Source organism: Neoarius graeffei, chromosome 8 (genome assembly GCF_027579695.1).
Source record: "Neoarius graeffei isolate fNeoGra1 chromosome 8, fNeoGra1.pri, whole genome shotgun sequence".
Taxonomy (NCBI): Eukaryota; Metazoa; Chordata; class Actinopteri; order Siluriformes; family Ariidae; genus Neoarius; species Neoarius graeffei.
Window position 1 is genome coordinate 21009657 of NC_083576.1, and position 27797 is coordinate 21037453.

Consider the following 27797-nt stretch of genomic DNA (forward strand, 5'->3'; position numbering starts at 1 on the left):
TGCATGTTCTCCCCGTGTCCGCATGGGTTTCCTCCGGGTGCTCCGGTTTCCCCCACAGTCCAAAGACATGCAGGTTAGGTTAACTGGTGACTCTAAATTGACCGTAGGTGTGAATGAGAGTGTGAATGGTTGTCTGTGTCTATGTGTCAGCCCTGTGATGACCTGGCGACTTGTCCAGGGTGTACCCCGCCTTTCGCCCGTAGTCAGCTGGGATAGGCTCCAGCTTGCCTGCGACCCTGTAGAAGGATAAAGCGGCTAGAGATAATGAGATGAGATGAGATATTATTGGTACTGTGCACACATATGGCCACTAGGGGCTCCCCTGTAACAAGGAGTCTGATTCAGATTGTCTGTATTGTTACATTGCTCTGGAAGTTCTTAAGTAAAGTTTAACGAGGAATCCTGAACCAAATGTCTACTCGCTTCCTTCAACACTAATCAGTCCAAAAACACTTATCGGCAAGTTTAAGCTTAGATAAATCCTGACTGATCATTGACTTTGCTCTTTAGATGGTTCTGATGTGGGTTTTTTCATGTCTTGGCAGATCAGCTGGTTTGTATATCATTTTGCAGGTCTGGGAGGTCTTATGACCACGACCAGCTAGCTCTCTGTGCAGCAAAAGCTCTGCAAATTCATTGTTAGTGATCCTTTTGAAACCAATCACGACCTTTTTCTTCATGCATTAGTTAGAAGAATTTAAAATATAGATACTTTGACAAACTATCTTAAATTTCATAATGCAATTTAAGATTTATGGCCAAAGATATTGCTAAATTGTTGCGGATTGTTGCAGGTTATTTTTAGAATATCACTAGCATTGAAAATGGTGACTTGCCACTTGGTGCGGAGGATTCTGGGAACGGTGAGCTGGCCCCTTTAAGTCTTCTTGCAAATACTATCCAATGAATGAGCTCTTGCAAGGTGATACATTTTATAGATAGAACATTATAAGGACATTTTGAGCTACTTAAATAATTGAGTCACTAGACCTGCATTTGTTTGCTATAAACTGGGGGAAATTGATAAATTGTATAAAGATATATATTTTTTCCTATTTAAACTACAGTGGTAAAGGACATTTCTAGGTGGCATACGAAACCCTTCAATATTGTCCTGGACAATGAGAGAGAGAGAGAGAGAGAGAGAAAGAGAGATTAAGAATCACTGATTTAGATGATCTAACTTTTAAGTTTTGGAGGGATTTAAAATTAAGAAAAAAGGCATACCTGCATGTTAGTGACTAACAAAAGAATTCCTCCAACAGCAATGAAAGAGAGCGCAGGGTAGAGGAGGACTGATAGTGCTGTGAGAGAGAGAGCAGGGATTTGAATGGTGAGTTTTGTTTCCCTAGAGACGAGAGACCATTATACTGCTTATAGTTCACAAAACACAGTCAGTGATTCCTTAAAGCACTATATATGTATGATTTATTACAAGCATATAGATGTATTAAACTGACATTACATTAGAGGAAATTGTGATTAAGCACTATGAGAGCTGTTAGTCACTTGATGTGGATTTATTTAATCCAAACCGAAGATCAACTAGAAATAGTTAATAATACAAATAACAACACCAACATGCATTTAACTGCAATTTTAACTAGAAGTGCACCCTGTAGAGCGCATACCTCCGCCAAACCACATATCAACATCAAATTCAAATCACTTTGAACCTAGGATTATATTAAGGCTGTACACCAAATGTCATCAAAATCTGTTGACTACCTTTTGAGTTACCTTGGGAACAGCCAAAAAAAAAATCCTGGATCCACACACATATCCAGACTTACATCAAAATGTAATTAATTGATCCAAAATCTTATCGGTTGACCCTAGTGCAATATTTCTACAACCCCGATTCCAAAAAAGTTGGGACAAAGTACAAATTGTAAATAAAAACGGAATACAATGATGTGGAAGTTTCAAAATTCCATATTTTATTCATAATAGAACATAGATGACATATCAAATGTTTAAACCGAGAAAATGTATCATTTAAAGAGAAAAATTAGGTGATTTTAAATTTCATGAAAACAACACATCTCAAAAAAGTTGGGACAAGGCCATGTTTACCACTGTGAGACATCCCCTTTTCTCTTTACAACAGTCTGTAAACATCTGGGGACTGAGGAGACAAGTTGCTCAAGTTTAGGGATAGGAATGTTAACCCATTCTTGTCTAATGTAGGATTCTAGTTGCTCAACTGTCTTAGGTCTTTTTTGTCATATCTTCCGTTTTATGATGCGCCAAATGTTTTCTATGGGTGAAAGATCTGGACTGCAGGCTGGCCAGTTCAGTACCCAGACCCTTCTTCTACGCAGCCATGATGCTGTTATTGATGCAGTATGTGGTTTGGCATTGTCATGTTGGAAAATGCAAGGTCTTCCCTGAAAGAGACGTCATCTGGATGGGAGCATATGTTGCTCTAGAACCTGGATATACCTTTCAGCATTGATGGTGTCTTTCCAGATGTGTAAGCTGCCCATGCCACACGCACTAATGCAACCCCATACCATCAGAGATGCAGGCTTCTGAACTGAGCGCTGATAACAACTTGGGTCGTCCTTCTCCTCTTTAGTCCAAATGACACAGCGTCCCTGATTTCCATAAAGAACTTCAAATTTTGATTTGTCTGACCACAGAACAGTTTTTCACTTTGCCACACACTTTCTGATATTGCTCCACTATTTGTCTGCGCAGAATTAGGGGGATTGGTGATCCTCTTCCCATCTTTACTTCTGAGAGCCGCTGCCACTCCAAGATGCTCTTTTTATACCCAGTCATGTTAATGACCTATTGCCAATTGACCTAATGAGTTGCAATTTGGTCCTCCAGCTGTTCCTTTTTTGTACCTTTAACTTTTCCAGCCTCTTATTGCCCCTGTCCCAACTTTTTTGAGATGTGTTGCTGTCATGAAATTTCAAATGAGCCAATATTTGGCATGAAATTTCAAAATGTCTCACTTTTGACATTTGATATGTTATCTATGTTCTATTGTGAATACAATATCAGTTTTTGAGATTTGTAAATTATTGCATTCCGTTTTTATTTACAATTTGTGCTTTCTCCCAACTTTTTTGGAATCGGGGTTGTATTTCTATTTCAGTTACCAGTATTTACTTAGTGCAACATCGCTACTTCAGGTGAAGTAATACTCTTATTTAGGTTCCTTTCTTATTTTGTTGTGTACACTACATACAGTTGTGGTCAGAAGTTTACATACAGTGACATAAATGTCATCTTGGATATGAATGTCATGGCAATATTTGGGCTTTCAATAATTTCTTTGAACTGTTCTTTTTCTGTGGCAGAATGTACAGCATACATCTTTAATTAAAAAAAACATTAAAATTTGGTGCACAAGTTTTAATTTTCTTTGGGTTTTCCGAAATCAACACAGGATCAAAATTATACATACAGGGTAAAAAATTTACATACAGTCACTTAGATTATTAATTCAGAGGTGCTGAAATTTCCAAAATGTCTCTTATCTTGCCAAGGCCGAAGTCTCTTAATTTCCTGTTAGTGATAATGATTGACTACAGCTGGTAGCTTCTCTGTGCCTTCATAAAAAGGGTTTGTTTACAGCACTCATTGGATTGACCAACACACTGTAAAATGAGGAAGTCCATGGAGCTCAGTGCAGATCTGAGAAAAAGGATTGCAGATACACAACTCCGGAATGTCTCTTAGAGCCATTTCTAAACAACTGCAGATCCCAAGATCAGCTCAAACAATTGTATACAAGTTATTGTGAGGTGTAGTCACTTTGCCAAGCCACTTTGCTTCAAGGAAAGCCAAACTGTCACCCTCAGCTGAAAGGAAATTGGTTTGGATGGTGAGGAACAGCCTGGGAACCACCATGGCACAGCCCTGCCATGAACTGGAAGCTGATGGATCACTGTCTACAGTTCAGATCACCATGGACTAAGAGGCTGCTATCCAAGAAATAACCCCCTGCTCCAAAATTGACACCTTCAAACTTTAGTTAAGTTTGAAGCTGACTACACAGAAAAAGAAAAAGCCTTTTGGAGGATAGCTGTATGGTCAGATGAGACAAAGATTGAGTTGTTTGGCCACAGTGACCACCATGTACAGAGGGACACTGTACCAGGATGGTGGTGGTAGGATACTCTGGGGCGGTTTTGCTGTCAGTGGAACTGGTTCATTGCACAAAATGGGTGAAATAATGAAGAAGGAGGACTACCTCAGAATTCTTCAGCATAAACCATCAGAAACTTGAACACGACTTTGGACTTACAACAGGACAATGAACCCAAACACACATCAGAGTTGGTTGTGGAGGATAAAGCAGGCTAACATTAAGCTTAAAACAAGTCCTGACTTCAACCCTGTTGAAAATATATGGACCGTGCTTATAAGTCGAGTCCATGCCAAGGAAAAAAAAACTAATTTAATTGAACTCTACCAATTCTACCATGAAGAATCATGAAATATCCAACCAGAATTCTGCCAGAAGCTTGTTCATGGTAAACAAAAATGGTCAAGGTGAGTCTTGCGAAGAGACATTTTACGCAAATATTAGGTGTGCTGTATGTATATTTTTGACCCTGTATGTATAATTTTGACCCTGTGTTGATTTCAGAAAACCCAAAGAAAATTAAAACTTGTGCACCAAATTCTAGTGTTTTTTTTTTAGTTAAAGATGTATGCTGCCCCGCCTTTCGCCCGTAGTCAGCTGGGATAGGCTCCAGCTTGCCTGCGACCCTGTAGAACAGGATAAAGCGGCTAGACATAATGAGATGAGATGAGATGAGATGAGGTGAGATGTATGCTGTACGATCATTCTGCCACAGAAAAAGAACAGTTCAAAGAAATTACTGAAAGCCCAAATACTGCCATGACATTCATATCCAAGATGACATTCATGTCACTGTATGTAAACTTCTGACCACAACCAAATTCTAGTGTTTTTTATTTTAGTTAAAGATGTATGCTGCCCCGCCTTTCGCCCGTAGTCAGCTGGGATAGGCTCCAGCTTGCCTGCGACCCTGTAGAACAGGATAAAGCGGCTAGACATAATGAGATGAGATGAGATGAGATGAGGTGAGATGTATGCTGTACGATCATTCTGCCACAGAAAAAGAACAGTTCAAAGAAATTACTGAAAGCCCAAATACTGCCATGACATTCATATCCAAGATGACATTCATGTCACTGTATGTAAACTTCTGACCACAACTGTACAGAACCTGTTTTTCCTTATTTATTTATTTATTTATTTATTTATTTTATTTCATTACTTTTTTTTTTTAAATACTTTTTTTTTGTTACTGTCCATTCCTGACCCTTTTCTTTCTGTGAGCTGCTGGAACATGTAAATTTCCCCACCGAGGGATGAATAAAGTTTATCTTATCTTATCTTATCTTATCTTATCTTATCTTATCTTATCTTATCTTATCTTATCTTATCTTATCTTATCTTATCTTATCTTATCTTATCTTATCTTATCTTATCTTATCTTATCTTATCTTGGCCCATGGCTCCCTTTTCCTCAACATTTCATCACAATCCATTCACTACTTTTAGAGTTATGCTGGGAAAAGACAAACTGGAGGTGAAAGTATAACCTCTTCCAACAAAGCTGGCAGAGGTACTAAAAATAGGTAAAGTGCTGCCAATTATCATCTAAATATCTAAATTTTACCTCATTAAACTTTCAGGATCTGTTGGCTTTAAGATGAGTAACTGAATCATAAACTGGGAATTCCTGAGGTTAACAAAGTGTACTGGTTTGGTTCCTGTGGATGGAAATTTAGGAATGAAAGCTTTTCAATGGTACCTATTAGCCTGATGTGTCAAATATTTAAATAACCAGAACATAGGGTGAAGTTTGACCTTATCCTGACACTAGGACCTGAGCCAAAATCCAGGTGGTGGGTACAAGTCCGTAGATTTCAGGCTGGATAATGTGTTGTTTCATGTTGTACAGTGTTCTGTGGATTAGGGTTAAGGGTTACGGTTAGGCTTAAAGTCTGAAAAGCAATTCCTCACCAACATTTGAGAAGGCTATCAGTAAGGTCCCAGTGGTGTAGATAGATCTAAAGGAGAGGAAAGTACAAAAAACAAATTAAATATATGCAGTGCAAAACTAGGAAAACTAAATTTAGAGTTGTTAGAGCTGGTATGGGGCAGCACGATGGTGTAGTGATTAGCACTGCTTCATCACAGCAAGAACATCCTGGGTTTGAGCCCAGCGGCCGACGGGGTCCTTTCTGTGTGTAGTTTGCACATTCTCCCCATGTCTGTGTGGGTTTCCTCTGGATGCTTCGGTTTCCCCCACAGTCCAAAGACATGCAGGTTAGGTTAACTGGTGGCTCTAAATTGACCGTAGGTGTGAATGGTTGTTTGTCTCTGTGTCAGCCCTGTGATGACCTGGCGACTTGTCCAGGGTGTACCCTGCCTCTCGCCCATAGTCAGCTGAGATAGGCTCCAGCTTGCCTGCGACCCTGTAGAGCAGGATAAGCAGCTACAGATAATGGATGGGATAGAGCTGGTATGAAAAAGGGGCACCACCTACTGTATATTAGTTTTTGGCTGAAGCCTATAGAGGCACCTGTCTGTATGTGTATGTTTAACCAAGTTCGAGCATGTTTAAGAATGTAATTGGCGTGCCAGCCTCAGGTAGCGATTCCACAGTAACGGTGTGGCGCCACTGTGTATTAACTATGTAAGTGCCTTGTTACATAACTGCAGTTCATGATGTAATCCTGGATCAGCTGGAGCCTATCCCAGCTAACTATAGGCAAGAGGCAGAGTACACCCTCGATAAGTCACCAGCTCATCACAGGGCTGACACATTGAGACAGACAACCATTTACACTCACATTCACACCTACGGTCAATTTAGAGCCACCAATTACCCTAACCTGCATGTCTTTGGACTGTGGGGGAAACCGGAGCACCCAGAGGAAACACACGCAGACACGGGGAGAACATACAAACTTCACACAGAAAGGGCCCTGTTGGCCAATGGGCTTGAACCCAGAACCTTCTTGCTGTGAAGCGACAGCGCTAACCACTACACCACCCAGAACACTAGCTCAACTGCAATTAAACAAAGGCTTACATAATCACCTAAAGAACAAACCAATTGAAGCCAATCAATTGAATGAAAATTCTATTCATTTAATAATAAGTTAATGTACTTTTACATTCTACTGTATGCATGTGCATTTGGTCACAATACAAGTTAGCCAACATACCAAAAAATCCTGTTAGGAAAGAAAATTCATGAAAAAAGCCTTAATCCACCACACTCATAATATTAACATTCATCATATGTAATAGAATCGGAAGTAGACATCCTAAAACACCGGGTGGGAACCAGGTCAGGGAACATATCAGATACAGTATCATAATACAGTGTAATATGAAATATAAAATGTTCCCCAAAGAAATTCAATGCTCCCCAAAGAAATGTTCCCCAAAGAAATTCTAAAATTGTTGTATTATTGTAATTCAGATGCTTTTTGTGACTAAGACAACATTGCAATACAATGGCGAATATCATCTGATCATACTGTACTATATTATATACAGTGCTCAGCGTAAATAAGTACACCCCCTTTGAAAAGTAACATTTTAAACAATATCTCAATGAACACAAACAATTTCCAAAATGTTGACAGGACAAAGTTTAATATAACATCTGTTTAACTTATAACATGAAAGTAAGGTTAATAATATAACTTAGATTACACATTTTTCAGTTTTACTCAAATTAGGGTGGTGCAAAAATGAGTACACCCCACAACAAAAACTACTACATCTAGTACTTTGTATGGCCTCCATGATTTTTAATGACAGCACCAAGTCTTCTAGGCATGGAATGAACAAGTTGGCGGCATTTTGCACCATCAATCTTTTTCCATTCTTCAACAATGACCTCTTTTAGTGACTGGATGCTGGATGGAGAGTGATGCTCAACTTGTCTCTTCAGAATTCCCCAAAGAAAATAATTTCTTTACACCACAAAGGTGAAGGCTACAAGAAGATCAGCAAAGCTTTACTTATCAGTCAGAATACTGTAGCAAAAGTGGTACAAAAATTTAAGAAAGATGGAACTGCAACCATCTCACAGAGACGTCCAGGTCATCCACGGAAGTTAACACCTCTACAGGAGCGTCTTCTGATGAGAAGGGTTGAAGAAAATTGGCATGCAAGTTCACTGCAGTTATTTAAAGAAGTAGAAAGCCAAACTGGGGTGACTATTTCCAGTGACACAATACGGCGTACGCTGCAGAGGAATGGCATGCATGGATGCCGTCCACGAAAGAAACCTCTCCTAAAGCCCAGGCACAAAAAAGCCCACCTAGAGTTTGCCAGGGCCCATGCTGACAAAGATGAAGACTACTGGGATTCTATACTCTGAAGTGATGAGACCAAGATAAATGTTTTTGGAACTAATGGCTTCAAAACTATATGGCGTCACAAAGGTGAGGAATACAAAGAAAAATGCATAGTGCCTACAGTGAAACATGGTGGTGGCAGCATCCTTATGTGGGGCTGCATGAGTGCTGCTGGTGTCGGGGAGCTGCATTCCTTTGATGGCATCATGAATTCACAGATGTATTGCTCTACACTGAAAGAGAAGATGCTACCATCACTCCGTGCTGTTGGTCGTTGTGCACTTTTCCAACATGGCTAAACACACATCTAAGGCCACTGTTGGATTTCTGAAGAACAGGGTGAAAGTGATTTAGTGGCCAAGTATGTCTCCTGATCTGAACCCAGTCGAACACCTATGGGGAATTCTGAAGAGGCAAGTTGAGCATCACTCTCCATCTAGCATCCAGTCACTAAAAGAGGTCATTGTTGAAGAATGGAAAAAGATTGATGTTGCAAAATGTTGCCAACTTGTTCATTCCATGCCTAGAAGACTTGGTGCTGTCATTAAAAATCATGGAGGCCATACAAAGTACTAGATGTAGTATTTTTTGTTGTGGGGTGTACTCATTTTTGCACCACCCTGATTTGAGTAAAACTGAAAAAAATGTGTAACAGTGGTGATTTTAGGCTATTTACCCCTAAAAATTTTCTTAGCACCCCTAAAAATAAGTAGCCTGATTCAAAGTTTGCCTCCCGACGGCCGCACCCGTTCTTCTCTGTCAGATTACTTGTGGCGTCTTTGTCACACAGATAGCAGATGCATATCACATGAAACTGCACGGTCCAAATCATAGGTCCAAATGGACCAGTAAAATCTATTCCTCCTCCTTGCACGAATCGGAGCCTCTTCTGATTGGTTTGGGTGTCCGTGCGATTGTCTGATTGTTTATTCAAATGGAGGCTACTGCAGACGTTAGTCAGCGCATCTGTGTGTAGTTGTCAACAACACAGCGAGATGTAAAGGTATGGCTATAGGAGTTGCAATTACATTACATTAAAATACAGATGCAATAGTAGTGTTCCCTGTAGACAATTATAAAAACGAACTTAATCCCTGTGGCAGCGATGGCGTGGCCAAGCATTGGTCTGTGAATGGAGGGAGGAGTTAGGGAAGGTAAGTGGTGGAATCGTTGCACCTGATGGGAATTAACCTGTGTTTGTGTGTCTTCCCTAGTGACCGCGCCCTTTAAAAGGAGAGAGAGAGAGAGCAGAGAAAGGGATCTCTCTCCCCAACCAGAACACTTGTGTGCATGCGTGTGTGGCTGGGAGAGTGTGGAAAGCTGAAAAGCTAAAGAATAAAAAGACTTTTTGTGAACTCAGTTCTAGCCTGCCGTGCTTCTGTGCTCCACCCACCTGGTCGAATACCACAATGTCTTTTAGCAGATCTGATGGAAAGGACAGGTAGGATTTATAGCAGAATCTTAATAAAACTGAACGACAAAAGCGATGCCGAGGGAATCATCGATCTGGTGGCGCTGGAACAATTCATCGCCTGACTTAGAGCATATCGCATACCGGTGAGTATCCAAGAGGATATGTATCAGGCTTTGGTGGACTCCGGCTGTAATCAGACCTCAATCCACCAAAGCCTGGTGCAAGACGAGGCATTGGGAAGAGCACAATTGGTGAAGGTGTTGTGTGTGCACGGGGATGTTCACAACTACCCTTTAGTGTTGGTCCACATTCTATTTTGAGGGGAAAAATTTAGAGTAAAAACCGCGGTTAATCCTTGCCTTACCCACTCGATAATTTTGGGGACTGATTGGCTGGGATTTCGGGAATTAATGACGCATTTAGTGAAGAGTGGGGCCTGCCATAGTTCAGTGGGGGGAGGTCCCGGAGTGGCATTGGCGGGAGCAGCTGTCACAGAGCCATCTACGTCATCACCGCGTCAGAGTGAGGAGCAGCAGGCTCCTCCTCCCTCTCTCGGGGATTCCCTCGCGGATTTCCCGTTAGAGCAGTCGCGAGATGAGACTCTGCGGCATGCGTTTGACCAAGTGAGAGTAATCGATGGTCAAATTCTCCAGCCAAATGCCACCCCGTCCTTCCCCTATTTTTCCGTTATTAAGGATAGATTATACCGAGTGACGCAGGACACTCAGACTAAGGAACAAATAACACAGCTTTTAATCCCAAAGAGCCGCCGGGAATTTATATTCCAGGCAGCTCACTTTAATCCTATGGCCGGACACTTGGGGCAGGATAAGACATTAGCCCGAATAATGGCCCAGTTCTATTGGCCAGGGATTCACGGCGATGTCTGTAGGTGGTGTACGGCGTGCCGCGAATGCCAGTTAGTAAATCCAGTGGCCATTCCAAAAGCGCCTTTGCGCCCTCTGCCATTAATCGAGACCCCGTTCGAAATAATTGGGATGGATCTCGTCAGCCCATTAGATCGGTCAACACGAGGATATCGCTTTATTTTAGTTCTGGTGGACTATGCAACGCGATATCCAGAAGCAGTGCCTCTTCGCAATATCTCAGCACATAGTATTGCAGAAGTGCTCTTCCGCATCATCTCCCAATTCGGAATCCCCAAAGAGATTCTGACTGATCAAGGCACTACGTTTATGTCATGCACACTGCGCGAACTGTATGGGTCACTGGGAATTAAGCCGATCCACACCAGCGTCTATCACCCACAAACGGATGGCTTTGTCGAATAGTTTAATCGCACCCTCAAAAACATAATTAGAAAATTTGTAAGCGAAGACACGCGCAACTGGGATAAATGGCTCGAGCCCCTGTTATTCACAGTGCGAGAGGTCCCACAAGCCTCCACAGGGTTCTCCCCGTTCGAATTATTATACGGGCGTAAGCCACGTGGCATTCTGGATGTGCTACGGGAAAATTGGGAGGAGGGACCTTTGACTAGTAAAAACGAAATTCAATACGTTATTGACCTGCGCCCCAAACTCCACACCCTCACGCACCTAACCCAGGAGAATTTGCGGCAGGCCCAAGAACGTCAAGTTCGTTTGTATGACAGGGGCACGCGCCTTAGGGAATTCACACCAGGAGATAAAGTACTCATGTTGTTGCCCACGTCGAGCTCCAAATTGATCGCCAGGTGGCAAGGACCCTTTGAGGTCACACGGTGAGTCGGGGATGTCGACTAAGTGATGAGGAGAACAGACAGGGGTAGGGCATTACAGATATACCACCTCAACCTACTAAAACTTTGAAACGAGGAGGTCCCCATGGCGTTGGTGTCAGTGGTTCTGGAGAAGGCGGAGCTGGGGCCGGAGGTTCAAAAAAGAAAATTGACATCACCCACCGCTCCAGTCCCCTGTGGAGACCACCTCTCCCCAACCCAGCTCACGGATGTCGCCCAGTTGCAAACAGAATTTTCTGACGTGTTCTCGCCACTGCCCGGCCACACCCACCTCATAGAACACCACATTGAGACGCCCCCGGGGGTAGTAGTGCACAGCCACCCTTACAGACAGCCCAAACACAAAAAAAAGGTGGTTCGGGAAGAACTCGAGGCCACGCTTGAAATGGTCTTGGTTCCCAAGGCCAACGGGTCGGTCTGGTTCTGTGTGGATTATAGAAAAGTCAATGTGGTGTCTAAATTCGACACGTACCCAATGCCTCATATTGACGAATTGCTTGATCGACTAGGCACGGCTCGTTTTTATTCGACACTGGATTTGACAAAGGGATATTTGCAGATCCCCTTGGCTCCGCTATCCTGAGAGAAAACGTCCCTTTACACACCGTTTGGCTTACACCAGTTCGTCACACTTCCTTTTGGGCTGTTTGGGGCGCCCACTACATTCCAGTGGCTCATGGATAGGGTCCTCCACCCCCATGCCACCTACATGGCTGCCTATTTGGACGACATGATTATTTATAGTAATGACTAGCTGCGGCACCTGGAACACCTAAGGGCCATCCTTAGGTCGCTGAGGCGAGCGGGTCTCACAGCCAACCCAAAGAAGTGTGCGATTGGGCGGGTGGAAGTACGGTATCTGGGTTTCCACTTGGGCAATGGGCAGGCACATCCCCAAATTAATAAGACAGCAGCGATTGCAGCCTGCTCGAGGCCCAAGACCAAAAAGGGGGTGAGACAGTTCCTGGGGCTGGCTGGCTACTATCGTAGGTTTATACCTAATTATTCAGATGCCACCAGCCCACTGACTGATCTCACTAAAAAGGGAGCACCAGATCCAGTCCAGTGGACGGAGCAATGCCAGCTGGCTTTCTCGGAGGTAAAGGCTGCACTGTGTGTGGGGCCACTGTTACACTCCCCTGACTTTTCTCTCCCCTTTATTTTGCAGACGGATGCATCGGACAGAGGGTTGGGGGCTGTTTTGTCCCAGGAGGTGGAGGGGGAGGACCGTCCAGTGCTGTACATCAGCCGGAAGCCATCGGTGCGTGAGGGCAGGTACAGCACAATCGAAAAGGAGTGCCTCGCCCTCTGCTACTGTACCTCTGCTTGTCCTCACCCTCTGCTACTACCTGCTGGGGCACCCTTTCTCCCTCTGTTCAGACCATGCGCCCCTGCAGTGGCTCCACCGCATGAAGGATGCTAACACGCAGATCACCTGTTGATATCTGGCACTCCAGCCGTTTAAATTCGAGGTGGTCCACAGGTCGGCGGTGCCCTGGCCTGAGTCAGGCGGTGGGGGTATGTGGCAGCGGGGGCATGGCCAAGCGTCGGTCTGTGAATGGAGGGTGGAGTTAGGGAAGGTAAGTGGTGCAATCATTGCACCTGATGGGAATTAACCTGTGTTTGTGTGTCTTCCCCAGTGACCGCGCCCTTTAAAAAGAGAGAGAGAGCAGGGAAAGGGAGCTCTCTCCCCAACCAGAACACTTGTGTGCGTGCGTGTGTGGCTGGGAGAGTGTGGAAAGCTGAAAAGCTAAAGAATAAAAAGAGTTTTTTGTGAACTCAGTTCTAGCCTGCCATGCTTCTGTGCTCCACCCACCTGGTCAGATACAACAATCCCATTTATTACCGAGACCATTTTTGTGCACAACTGGGCAATGTTAACGTCGTTACAGAGTTGGCCACCTAGCTCACCAACCGAATTTTAAGAAGTTAGACTATGTAGATAACGTTAGCTTATCTAGCGTTCACATTGGATGATCATTGTTTCACATAAGCTAGGTCATTTACTGTAGGTGACAATGTGGTTGGGCTATCATGTATCATGTTTCAGACAGATGTCAAAGTTTGCCTACTTTATGATACAGCTTCATACAGTAGGCTATTTTAAAAAGTTACCCTTCTTAGCCTAAGGATAGAAGGGGAATTCATTGTAACACTGTGATAGCCTACAACATTCTAATGGCCCAGGTTGATTAAACTAGTGCCTTCTGAGGCCCATGTTCCTAGCCATCTATAGCACAGGAGAATGAAAATACAAGAGATTTTCCCACAGATGGAGAGGTCAATACAGTATGATCCAGGTCAATTTGTATCTCAGGTATTATTTGAAAGGCAAATAGCCTACCTTGGTCAAGAAATGCCTGGTTCATTATGTATATAGACCTACCCCATGGATAGTGAACTGAAACACTGGGAAAATCTGACCCATAAATGTCTGCTTTTCCATAGATGGACATACGTTCTTTTTTTAAGAGAATAGTACAGTCACGTTCAGGTGAGAAAAATTAATCCTACTGAGCACTTTACCATAGTCAAAAGAATGGTGAAGATAATGTTGATTACTATAGCCTCTGTAGATGAATTCTAACATTAGGCTACTTTTTTGATAGTACAAGGAGGAAAGGATGATAGAGGGGGGGAAGGAGAGAGAACACGATGAACCAGGTGAAAAAAATAATGGTAGCCTATTTAAGATAGCATTTTGCCCATAATTATTGGGTCAGACTTGACTTTTGTTTTGTGTCTAAAACCGCACTTGCACTATGAACCTGGCATGCTGTTGACATTGTCTGTAGATTCTTACCAAGCCCTTACATTTGCTGCATTTACTTCACGTTTTATTTATTTGAAGATGACTAGTAGCTCACCACAAAATGTTTGTATGTGTGCAAAGAGGAAGAGAGGAGGATGGAGAGAGAGGGAGAGCAAAGAGCACAGGTGGAGAATAGAGAGAGAGAGGACGAGGAGAGGGAGCAAGACCTGGAAGCAGAGAGAGAAGAACAGGGAGAGTACAGTGAAGGTGAAAGGCAGCAGACCAGAGAGGTGCATGGAGAACAGGTGCATGGAGAAACAGAACTACAAGAGCAGGCTGGAGTATCAGGAGAGTCTACAGACACCACTTTAGATTTAGGTGACAGGGAGAGTGGTCCTAAACAAGTAAAGCTGCCCCAGTAACCACAAGGTCTGTTTGGCACACAAAAGAGAGCCTTTCAATATAACTGGTTCCAGAGCTACAACTGGCTTGACTACTCCTATAGAAGGAATTCTGCATTCTGCTGTGGTTGTAGGGTGTTTGGTAGAAATTTGAAAAAGGATGTATTTGTGACTGATGAGGTCAAAAATTGGAGGAAGGCACTGAACTTGTTTCAGAAACATGAAACCACTCAGTCTCACAAAGACAATGTAGTTCGCTGGCAAAGCTATCAAGCTAGTCTGTTAAAAGGCAGTGTTGTGCAGCAAATAGAGAGGGCAAGTTCCTCTGAGGTAAATGAGAGAAGGGAGTACTTGAAACATGTTGTGGCAGTGACCTGCATGCTAGGTAAACAAGGTATTCCATTCAGAGGTCACGATGAATCATCTGAAAGCCACAACAAATGGATTTCCTTGGCATGCATAGAACTTCTGAAACAGTTTGACCCTTTCATGCAAAGTTACACTCCTCCATCAAATACTACTTATCTTTCATCTGCTAGTCAGAATGAAATGATACAGTGTTGTTCAGAGGAGGTAACTGCAGCTGTTGTAAGTGAGATGAAGGAGTCAAAGATGTATGCCATTATGGCTGATGAAGCCAGAGATGGAAAAGCGGAGCAGTTGTCACTCTGTGTTAGGTATGTTTCAGGGGGTATAGTGAGAGAAAGGTTCCTAGCCCTTACAGAATTGGCAAGTTTCGATGCTGCGTCCATAACCACCACAATTGAGGATCAGTTGACAGTAAAAGGCATTGATGACTTGAAATGTGTGGCCCAAACCTATGATGGGGCGGCAGTCATGAGTAGGGCAGTGGGGGGTGTCCAGGCCCATTTTCGAAAGAAGCACCCTGAAGCAATTTATGTGCATTGTTATGCCCATGAATTAAACCTTGTCTTATGTCACACATGCAGAGCCATTTCTGAGGCCAAAGAGTTTTTTGACATGCTGGAAAGTGTCCACTCTTTTTTCAGTGTCTCACTTGTGAACCACCACAAGTTTGCAGACACACAAAAAAAGCTAGGGTTGCAGCCAAGTCAACTCGTCCAGTTGTCAAACACACGTTGGACATGGCAACTTCGTTCAGTGAATGCAGTACTTGACAACTTCCCTGCCATCATTGAATGCCTACTTGCCATCAACACACCTTTAGCAGTGGGACTGAGAGCAAAACTCTCTTAATTCTCATCAGTGTATTTGCTGTTTGTTTTCCACTCTCTCCTGTCTGTAACAGCATGTTTACACATGTACGGGTATCTGCAGAAAGAGACCATTGATCTTGCCCAAGCTGTGGAATACAAAAATGCAGTGATTGATTCCCTTAAGGAGAAACACAGTGATGCCACTGCTGCAGCTCTTCATGCAAGAGCTATGGCCTTATGTGAGGCTAACGAGATATCAGTCCCAGATCCATAGTCTAACCAGAGGCGTAAGACAAAGCGAATGGAGGAATATGTTGTTGAGTCTGTTTGTGGGGCAGGCAGTGAGGCTAGTGGTTCTTCAAAGTCAGAAGACCTTAAACAGCAGTTATTATTTCCTTGCTTGGATAGAATGGTAGCAGAACTGGAAAAGCATTTTTCTGATGTTGGTGAGGAACTGCTCAATGGAATTCATGCATGCAGTCCAAAATCAGACCAATTCTTGTCTGAGCCACATTTGTCAGCACTAGCACTTCACTATCACATTGACCTTAAGTCAGAGGAGGTGATGGTAGCCAAGAACTTTTTTAGGCGCAAGAGAGAGGCTAGTGATGTTGAGGACATGCTGACTGTGTACAACCTACTGGATGCTGACATGTTCCCTTCTCTTAAAGCTACTGTTCAGGTTGCTTTAATCATTCCCGTTAGCAGCTGTAGTTGCGAGAGGTCTTTCAGTGCCTTGCATCGTCTCCATACCTGGCTCAGGAGAACCATGGGGTAAAACAGACTCCATCATTTGGCTGTGATGTCAATTGAGAAGGAGCTACTTGACAGCATCAGTTATGAAAATGTGATTGATAGATTTGCCAGCTTTAAAGTGAGACGACACAGCTTAGTTCACCCAAAGTAGAGGGGATGATTTGCTTAGTAATCCAGAAGAAGAGAGGTTAGGTTTTGGTGTGGTATGAATCAAGGTTAAAAACAGATATTATTATTATTATTATTATCTTGGACATCAGGAGGCGGCACGGTGGTGTAGTGGTTAGCACTGTTGCCTCACAGCAAGAAGGTCCTGGGTTCGAGCCCCGTGGCCGGCGAGGGCCTTTCTGTGCGGAGTTTGCATGTTCTCCCTGTGTCCGCGTGGGTTTCCTCTGGGTGCTCCGGTTTCCCCCACAGTCCAAAGACATGCAGGTTAGGTTAACTGGTGACTCTAAATTGACCGTGAGTGTGAATGGTTGTCTGTGTCTATGTGTCAGCCCTGTGATGACCTGACGACTTGTCCAGGGTGTACCCTGCCTTTTGCCCGTAGTCAGCTGGGATAGGCTCCAGCTTGCCTGCGACCCTGTAGAACAGGATAAAGTGGCTAGAGATAATGAGATGAGATGGACATCAGGATTCAGTGTCTGTTTTAGAGTGTGAAGAATAAGTGGTTAATAGATATGCCACCCTTAAGGTGAGGCAACACAATTCACTTTTTTTTTCTCCCAAAGTTAAAGATGTTGTAAGTTGTATGCAAAAAGAATAGGGGAGATTTTGGTTTGAGATGGACCAGTATTTTTGACTTTGATTGATTGTCATTTATTAGGCATATATTCATTGACCTGTCTGGCTTTATTACATGTTTTGCAAAATATAAGATGATTGTAAAAATATAAGTGATTGTATAAGCTATGTGATTTTGGCTTACCATTAAAGCAGTGGCAATTTTAGGCTATTTTTAGGGGTGCTTTAATGATTAAAGGTAGTTCTCTTAGATGAAAGGTGTTTTGGTCATATAATTGAATAATGAGGATATGCATTGGTAAAGCTCCCCCACCTGCTTCAGAGGAATTATTGCATTTGAGTTTTTGTATGAATATAGGTTGACTTACAGTGAACCAACTACAACTAGCAACTAAGACAAAGAGCCTAGTGGTCCTTGGGTCAAGTTTTTCCTTACCACTTTACCACCACCACATTTCACCAGAGCATTAACACCCAGAAACTGACACAATGTTTTCTCATGCAGTAGGCCTATTACTCTTACTTACTTTGACATGACTAGCCTTGTCAGTTTACTGTATAATAAGCCTATTAATTCACTTTTGGAGAATGATGATACATTCTTAACCATTACTATCATATACCCATTACCATTAGCCTAACCATTACTATCATACAAGTTTTACCAAACGTTCTAGGTCTTATCTAGTGAAAACATTTAAATCTGCATGACAGTGCTTGTGGATGGGTAGATGTAGCTTGTTGGGCAAGCTTTTGTTTAAAAATGTGTCAATTCTAAAAATCTTAAATCTGGACTAAAAATGGAAAGCCTGTTATTCAAGCCAGGAGCCACTGCCAACACTGGGGCCTGAGCACCCCTAAAGATCAGATCCTAGAATCGTCCCTGATGTGTAATCTAAGTTATATTATTAACCTTACTTTCACATTATAAGTTAAACAGATGTTATATTAAACTTTGTCTTGTCAACATTTTGGAAATTGTGTTCATTGAGATATTGTTTAAAATGTTACTTTTCAAAGGGGGTGTACTCATTTACTGTACACTGAGCACTGTAGTTTCAGGAGGTTGTACTTAATGAAATTTCACAAAAATGCCTGATTATGTTTATCCCCCAAAAAATCATGCTGGACTCACATTCCTAGAAGTCTGGTCACCATGGTGCCAAAATGGTCAAACACAAAACCATTGGGCAGAGTAAAGAAGTTGTTCATAAAGGAGGCAATAGTGAAGATAATGGAGAACTGCTCATCTTGCTCACTGCAATCTAAGACACACACACACAAACACATCATATATACCATGATAGTTCATGCTGCACATCCAAGTATCTACAGTACATAGCAGTAGTAAGAGTATGTGTGTATTGTACCTTTGGTAATGGTCCCATTGACTGTGATGTTCACACACTGGTAGCTGAAGTAGCCATCACTCTTGAGCACGAAGACCAGCGAGGCCCATCCAAACAGGATGCCAGCGAAGCACAAACACTCCAACAAGCCTGAGATCAGTGTGAGCCAGTAACGCACTCTTAGTCCAGTGCCTGCCATCCTGACACACATTCAATCACACAAGCTTCTCTTGCCCTTCCTCTTTTACTGTGTACTCCTGTAAAAAGAAATAACAATCACAAAAGTAAAACAAAAAAAGAGCAGCATTAAAAAAAAAATAAATCAAAAGTAAACATCTGTACCTTACGTATCTTACTGTCTGCACTGGTGAGTGTATAGCCTGTCGATTCTCTCTGATACTGTGATCTTGACTTTACTTCTTCCTTTATACAGACTTCTGTCACTTCCTGTTTTCTTCCTTTTCTCCAGATCCTCCTCTTTCTTATTATTTGCAATTTTTTTCACATTGGATCTGGAAAAACACCATCGTTTTACAAGGGACTTGATTATTTCAGTCTGCATATGTGGAAAGGAAAGTGCCAAACATTTTTCTAACCCATGTGGTATGTGTATGTTGGCTCAGACCATTAAATGGAGCACCCCATGTTTAAACACACACACACACACACACACAGAACCATTCAGTGTGAGAACAGAGGTTGAACAAACATGTCACACACATTCTAGCTGTCTTAAAATAATTTAGCCAGGGACAGGCAAATGAGATTCCTGTCTAATCTACAATTACAACTACAACACTTCCCTATGTCTTCACAGGTCAATAGAGGCTTTGCGCCATCATGCGACCCCATAGCAATGGTAACTAGGGTGGCACGACAGGGGGCACGCTTCAGTGCTTCATTCAGCCGGGTTAATTGTTATTGATCAGTATGGGAAGGTTTTGCTGCGTTTTTGGATATGCAAATCATTTTGAATGAAACAAAGACATCAGATTTTTTTAATTTACCAAAAGTAATCCATTATCGGGAAAAAAACACTAGAGAAATTTCTTAACATAGAAGGGAAAATGGGGGGGGGGGAATTCAGTGGGACTCAGTGTTGAACGGAGAGGTCAAAAAACCCTATGGTGCTCACTTCATTTCCACAAAAGGTAAGAATAAAAAAAATTATTTCACAACTGCAGCGCGATGCTCATTTTTATACAGTGAAGTGAACATGAGCATCAACAGCAGGTTTGCACAACCTAAACTTCACTGGGACTTAAAGTGCATTTACATTCAGGGATCCTTTGGAGTGCATTGAGTGTGCGCTTGGGACCCAGTCATTATGGGAAACACCTGATACTGAGCACAATCAGCACGCTGTTTTCAGAGACTTTGTGAAGTCTTCTGTCAGGTACAGTGGGGCAAAAAAGTATTTAGTCAGTCACCAATTGTGCAAGTTCTCCCACTTAAAAAGATGAGAGAGGCCTGTAATTTTCAGCATAGGTATACCTCAACTATGAGAGACAAAATGAGAAAAAAAAAATCCAGAAAATCACATTGTCTGATTTTTAAAGAATTTATTTGCAAATTATGGTGGAAAATAAGTATTTGGTCAATAACAAAAGTTCATCTCAATACTTTGTTATATACCCTTTGTTGGCAATGACAGAGGTCAAACGTTTTCTGTAAGTCTTCACAAGGTTTTCACACACTGTTGCTGGTATTTTGGCCCATTCCTCCATGCAGATCTCCTCTAGAGCAGTGATGTTTTGGGGCTGTCACTGGGCAACACGGACTTTCAACTCCCTCCAAAGATTTTCTATGGGGTTGAGATCTGGAGACTGGCTAGGCCACTCCAGGACCTTGCAATGCTTCTTATGAAGCCACTCCTTCATTGCCCGGGCAGTGTGTTTGGGATAATTGTCATGCTGAAAGACCCAGCCACGTTTCATCTTCAATGCCCTTGCTGATGGAAGGAGGTTTTCACTCAAAATATCACAATACATGGCCCCATTCATTCTTTCCTTTACACGGATCAGTCGTCCTGGTCCCTTTGCAGAAAAACAGCCCCAAAGCATGATGTTTCCACCCCCATGCTTCACAGTAGGTATGGTGTTCTTTGGATGCAACTCAGCATTCTTTCTCCTCCAAACACGACAAGTTGAGTTTTTACCAAAAAGTTCTATTTTGGTTTCATCTGACCATATGACATTCTCCCAATCCTCTTCTGGATCATCCAAATGCTCTCTAGCAAACTTCAGACGGGCCTGGACATGTACTGGCTTAAGCAGGGGGACACGTCTGGCACTGCAGGATTTGAGTCCCTGGCGGCGTAGTGTGTTACTGATGGTAGCCTTTGTTACTTTGGTCCCAGCTCTCTGCAGGTCATTCACTAGGTCCCCCCATGTGGTTCTGGGATTTTTGCTCACCGTTCTTGTGATCATTTTGACCCCACGGGGTGAGATCTTGCGTGGAGCCCCAGATCGAGGGAGATTATCAGTGGTCTTATATGTCTTCCATTTTCTAATAATTGCTCCCACAGTTGATTTCTTCACACCAAGCTGCTTACCTATTGCAGATTCAGTCTTCCCAGCCTGGTGCAGGTCTACAATTTTGTTTCTGGTGTCCTTTGACAGCTCTTTGGTCTTGGCCATAGTGGAGTTTGGAGTGTGACTGTTTGAGGTTGTGGACAGGTGTCTTTTATACTGATAACGAGTTCAAACAGGTGCCATTAATACAGGTAACGAGTGGAGGACAGAGGAGCCTCTTAAAGAAGAAGTTACAGGTGTGTGAGAGCCAGAAATCTTGCTTGTTTGTAGGTGACCAAATACTTATCTTACTGAGGAATTTACCAATTAATTCATTAAAAATCCTACAATGTAATTTCCTGGATTCTTTCCCCCCATTCTGTCTCTCATAGTTGAAGTGTACCTATGATGAAAATTACAGGCCTCTCTCATCTTTTTAAGTGGGAGAACTTGCACAATTGATGGCTGACTAAATACTTTTTTGCCCCACTGTATATGGCAGTAGATGGGTCTAAGTGCAGGAAGAGTGTTTATTAGCAGGCATGATATTTACAAAAACAAACAAAACTGAAAGCAGAGTCATAAACATGGTTAGAAACAAACGTGACAGTGATAATGATAATACTTTACAAAGCCTCTGTGTCCTTATATGTGCATGTGCTGATTGCGCTCAAATCAGTATCAGGTATTTCCCATAATGACTGGGTCCCAAGTGTGCGCACAAGTCCCTTGTGTGTAGGCTTTCTGTTTCTGAGCACATTAACAAAGCAGGGAATCACATTAAAGGACAGCTCAACTTTCTCTACAACAGGTGTTTGTCTCATGTTTCAACTGCATTTTCATATTGAACTTTCTAAAAAAGGCAGTAACAGCTAATCTATAATCTTAATGAAAGAAAATATTTTTGGAATAAAAATATCAAGAGCACATAAGAAATTAAGCATCTGCGTCTCTTCCAGCAGTTTACTTATCTATGATACAGTGCCTTGCAAAAGTATTCATCCCCCTTAGTGTTTGTCCTGTTTTGTCGCATTACAAGGTGGTATTAAAATGGATTTTTGGAGGGTTAGCACCATTTGATTTACACAACATGCCTACCACTTTAGAGGTGCACATTGTTTTTGCATTGTGACACAAACAATAATTAAAATGAAAAAACAGAAATCTGGAGTGTGCATAGATATTCACTCCCCTCAAAGTCAATACTTTGTAGAGTCACATTTTGCTACAATTACAGCTGCAAGTCTCTTGGGGTATATCTATATTAGCTTGGCCCATCTAGCCACTGGGATTTTTGCCCATTCCTCAAGGCAAAACTGCTCCAACTCCTTCAAGTTAGATGGGTTGCACTGGTGTACAGCCAAGGGAGTAACTTTGATTTTGACATTGGTGGGGACACAAAAGTGATCCAAGGCAGAGCTTCCGAAAGGTGTTTTTTTTCCATTAGCAATCATAATTTCATGTCATGCAGATCTTATAGGTTAACGAGGGCAGCCGTGGCCTAACGGTTAGGGAGTTGGTCTTTGGGTTGCAGGTTCAAATCCCACCCTTACCTCTCCCTACATCTCCATCCATGGCTGAAGTGCCCTAGACCAAGGCACCTAACATTGCTCCAGGGACTGTAACCAATACCCTGTACCAAAATAGTAACAGTAAGTCGCTTTCGATAAAAGCATCAGCTAAATGTAATGAAAGTCAAGGAGGCAACTTCAGAGTTCTCAGCTTTACTCATGCAGGATGTTAAGGGCTGCAAAACATACTGTCAATTAACATACATCAAGAACATTGAAACACATAACTACAACATGTAAGTACACATAAATGAAATGTAAATGTGTTGGTTACTGATACTCAAACATAAACACAAGCAAATTAGTTTACACTGGTTGCTCCTATTTGAAAGAACCAAACACATGCCTACGCCTGTCTGTAACAGAGACAAACTGCTGGCAGATTTCTGTCAGGTCAGTATTCCTTTTCTCTGCAGCTATGCAGTAGCCTAGCTCTGATGCATCCTGTCACATTGCTAAACCTGCCTAAGGAGCCGCAGCAATACTTTTATGAAGGGTTTCCATACATCAAAAGGATTTTGTTGAGTTTTTAAAGCTCGACGGAAACCCTGCACTTACATTCTTGACTTTGAAGAAGAATGAACGAATGTCTCGTTTCTTGGGAGGGGGGCCATCATCCATGACACTCAAGTCAGCATGCGAGTCGTAGGGCAAGTCCAGCTCAATTTGTAGGCTGACGGAGAGTGGGGGGTGCGTGGGGTAGGTCAGGTGTGTGTGAGATACGGGGGGTTGATGGGTGGGTAGTCACGGCTGCTGTGGGAAGTGTGCTGCTTTTACAGCAGATGGAGTGACAGCTGGGATAGCCAGCCATGTAAGTTAGCGAGAAACAAGTAGCTAATCAGAGAATGATATCTACGTTAGAGGGGGGATTATTAGCAGTGTCATACATTTAACCCTTTGTGTGCCATATACTCATTGCTCAGGTTAGGACATCGGTTTTATTGATCGTGATTACACAGTAGTGGCTGGATATTGGTAGGGACACGTCCCTAGCGTCCCTACCCAAAATTATGCCCTAGTGTACAGCAATCTTCAAGTTATGCCACAGATTCTCAGTTGGATTGAGGTCTGGGCTTTGGTTAGGCCATTCCAAGACATTGAAATGTTTCCCTTTAAACCACTCCAGTGCAGCTTTAGCAGTATGTTTAGGGTCATTGTCCTGCTGGAAAGGACATTGAGATCGTTAGGAGCTACAAGTACCTGGGTGTTCATCTGAACAATAAACTGGACTGATCACACAGATGCCCTGTACAAGAAAGGCCAGAGCAGACTCCACCAGCTGAGGAGGCTCAGGGCCTTTGGAGTACAAGGTCTACTTCTGGACTCTTTTTATGCCTCTGTGGTGACATCAGCCATATTCTATGGAGTTGTCTGTTGGGGAAGCAGTATCACAACAGCAGAGAGGAAAAAAGTGAACAAACTGATTAGGAAGGCAGGATCTGTCCTGGGCTGTGCACCGGACTCAGTGGATGTAGTGGGGGAGAGGAGGATGTTGGCCAAGTTGTCATCCTTAATGGCGAACACCTCCCATCCACTGCAGGAGACAGTAGCAGCACTGGGCAGCTCCTTCAGTGACCGGCTCCTCCATCTGTAGTGTGTTAAGGAGATACAGCAGCTCCTTCCTCCCTACTGCTGTGAGACTGTACAACTGGCACCTCACCAAGCACAGCACCAGACACTCCTCACAATAATGAACAATACTGTCCAGATCACTTCTACATCCATAGAAACCCCTCTGAACGTACAGTGGTGCTTGAAAGTTTGTGAACCCTTTAGAATTTTCTATATTTCTACACAAATATGGCCTAAAACAACATCAGATTTTCACACAAGTCCTAAAAGTAGATAAAGAGAACCCAGTTAAACAAATGAGACAAAAATATTATACTTGGTCATTTATTTCTTGAGGAAAATGATCCAATATTACATATCTGTGAGTGGCAAAAGTATGTGAACCTCTAGGATTAGCAGTTAATTTGAAGGTGAAATTAGAGTCAGGTGTTTTCAATCAATGGGATGGCAATCAGGTGTGAGTGGGCACCCTGTTTTATTTAAAGAACAGGGATCTATCAAAGTCTGATCTTCACAACATGTGTTTGTGGAAGTGTATCATGACATGAACAAAGGAGATTTCTGAGGACCTCAGAAAAAGCGTTGTTGATGCTCATCAGGCTGGAAAAGGTTACAAAACCATCTCTAAAGAGTTTGGACTCCACCAGTCCACAGTCAGACAGATTGTGTACAAATGGAGGAAATTCAAGACCATTGTTACCCTCCCCAGGAGTGGTCGACCAATAAAGATCACACCAAGAGCAAGGCATGTAATAGTCGGCGAGGTCACAAAGGACCCCAGGGTAACTTCTAAGCAACTGAAGGCCTCTCTCCCATTGGCTAATGTTAATGTTCATGAGTCCACCATCAGGACAACACTGAACAACAATGGTGTGCATGGCAGGGCTGCAAGGAGAAAACCACTGCTCTCCAAAAAGAACATTGCTGCTCGTCTGCAGTTTGCTAAAGATCATGTGGACAAGCCAGAAGGCTATTGGAAAAATGTTTTGTGGATGGATGAGACCAAAATAGAACTTTTTGGTTTAAATGAGAAGCATTATGTTTGGAGAAAGGAAAACACTGCATTCCAGCACAAGAACCTTATCCCATCTGTGAAACATGGTGGTGGTAGTATCATGGTTTGGGCCTGTTTTGCTGCATCTGGGCCAGGACGGTTTGCCATCATTGATAGAACAATGAATTCTGAATTATACCAGTGAATTCTAAAGGAAAATGTCAGGACATCTGTCCATGAACTGAATCTCAAGAGAAGGTGGGTCATGCAGCAAGACAACGACCCTAAGCACACAAGTCGTTCTACCAAAGAATGATTAAAGAAGAATAAAGTTAATGTTTTGGAATGACCAAGTCAAAGTCCTGACCTTAATCCAATCGAAATGTTGTGGAAGGACCTGAAGCGAGCAGTTCATGTAAGAAAACCCACCAACATCCCAGAATTGAAGCTGTTCTGTACAGAGGAATGGGCTAAAATTCCTCCAAGCCAGTGTACAGGACTGATCAACAGTTACCGGAAACGTTTAGTTGCAGTTATTGCTGCACAAGGGGGTCACACCAGATACTGAAAGCAAAGGTTCACATACTTTTGCCACTCACAGATATGTAATATTGGATCATTTTCCTCAAGAAATAAATGACCAAGTATAATATTTTTGTCTCATTTGTTTAACTGGGTTCTCTTTATCTACTTTTAGGACTTGTGTGAAAATCTGATGATGTTTTAGGTCATATTTATGCAGAAATATAGAAAATTCGAAAGGGTTCACAAACTTTCAAGCACCACTGTATACTGTGTACACTGACTATCAGCATCAGTACTTCACAGCAAACTGCTAGCTACACATGGTTAAAATGGCTCTTGTGCAATATAACGACTTACTTGTGCAATACTATCTGGGTAATACTGGTAATAATGCCTGTGCAATACTTACACGTGCAATACCACCTTTGTAATACACTTATGTTAACTATATATCTGCAAACCTGTTAATTTATGCAAATTTGTTAATTTTTATCTCTAAATTTGTAGTTTATTTCTTTTATATATATCCTTTTTTGTATACTGAGTACTTTTGCACTACTCCTTCACTGCCTTATCTTTTTCTTTTTATATATTTTGCTGCTGTAACAATGTAAATTTCCCCTTGTGGGATAATAAAAGGCTATCTTATCTTATCTTATCTTATCTTATCTTATCTTATCTTATCTTATCCTTCATCCCAGTCTCAAACCTCTGGCTGACTCAAACAGGTTTTCCTCCAGAATTACCTTGCATTTAGTGCCATCCATCTTTCCTTCAGTCCTGACCAGCTTTCCTGTCCCTGCAGATGAAAAACATCCCCACAGCATGATGCTGCCACCACCATGCTTCACTGTAGGGATGGTGTTCTCAGGGTGTTGGGTTTGTGCTAGAGGTCTGCACGGGACAGAATTTTCAGTCCCGCTCCCACCCGCTCCCGCATTGTGCAGTCCCGCTCCCGCCCACTCCCGGAAAGAATTATGATTTTCAGTCCCGCTCCCGCCCGCGCCTGCCATATTTTATCCCGCTCCCGCCCGCAAATCCCGCATGATGCAGACGTTCACGTTATTTCTCACGAAAGTTCTTGTCATTGGCTGGGGAATTAAACATGCTGAGCTTAGCTGAGCTCTCCACTGACCGATCCTTCACCTAGCGCACGTAGCGAGGGTGCGCATTGCCAGGCGGCATGCGCAGCTGAGGCTTTACAGAGATACCCATTGTGAGCTTCACTAGAGGAGCTCTGCTCTTCTGCCATGATCGGAGATCTCAAACACGGAAGAGCGGAAAGGAATCGGAAACATACGCGAGATTAGACCACTGTGGCAGCGGGGGCGTGGCCAAGCAGCAGTCTGTGAATGGAGGGCGGGGTCGGGGAAGGTAAGTGGCTAGGTCATTACACCTGATGTCAATTTGTGTGTGTGTGTGTTTGTTTGTTGCAGGGATGGAGTATAAAGGGAGGGGGAGAGGAGCGAAGAGGGATTCGCTCCCTGACCACAACACGTGTGTGTGTGAGTAAGTGAGTGAATGAGTGAAAGAAAGCTGAAAAGCTCAATAAAGTGAGTGGGTGTGAACACGAACTCTCGCCTGCCATGCTTCTGTGCTCCACCCACATCGGGGATTACTACAGTGGTGCTGAAACCCGGGATGCACACCACTCATTTTATTGAGCTTTTCAGCTTTCTTTCATTCACTCACACACGTGTTGTGGTTGGGGAGTGAATCCCTCTTCTCTCCTCTCCCCCTCCCTTTATACTCCATCCCTGCAACAAACAAACACACACACACATACACACACACACACACACACACACACACACACACACACACACACAAATTGACATCAGGTGTAATGACCTAGCCACTTACCTTCCCCGACCCCGCCCTCCATTCACAGACTGCTGCTTGGCCATGCCC

General features: G+C 42.9%; 1 protein-coding gene across 1 annotated transcript in view; it reads right to left on the reverse strand.

The window, feature by feature from the left end:
* The window catches only part of slc43a3b (solute carrier family 43 member 3b), a 54333-nt gene extending 35224 nt beyond the window's left edge, over window positions 1-19109 (reverse strand). Inside the window, exons 1-5 of the mRNA XM_060927400.1 lie at window positions 19059-19109; window positions 18733-18968; window positions 18498-18627; window positions 6020-6066; window positions 1228-1304 (exon numbers count right to left, since the gene is read on the reverse strand). Of these exons, the coding sequence (XP_060783383.1) occupies window positions 1228-1304; window positions 6020-6066; window positions 18498-18627; window positions 18733-18922 (444 nt within the window). The 5' untranslated portion in view covers window positions 18923-18968; window positions 19059-19109. The remainder of the gene's footprint in view (window positions 1-1227; window positions 1305-6019; window positions 6067-18497; window positions 18628-18732; window positions 18969-19058) is intronic.
* Between the last annotated feature and the right edge of the window lie 8688 nt (window positions 19110-27797).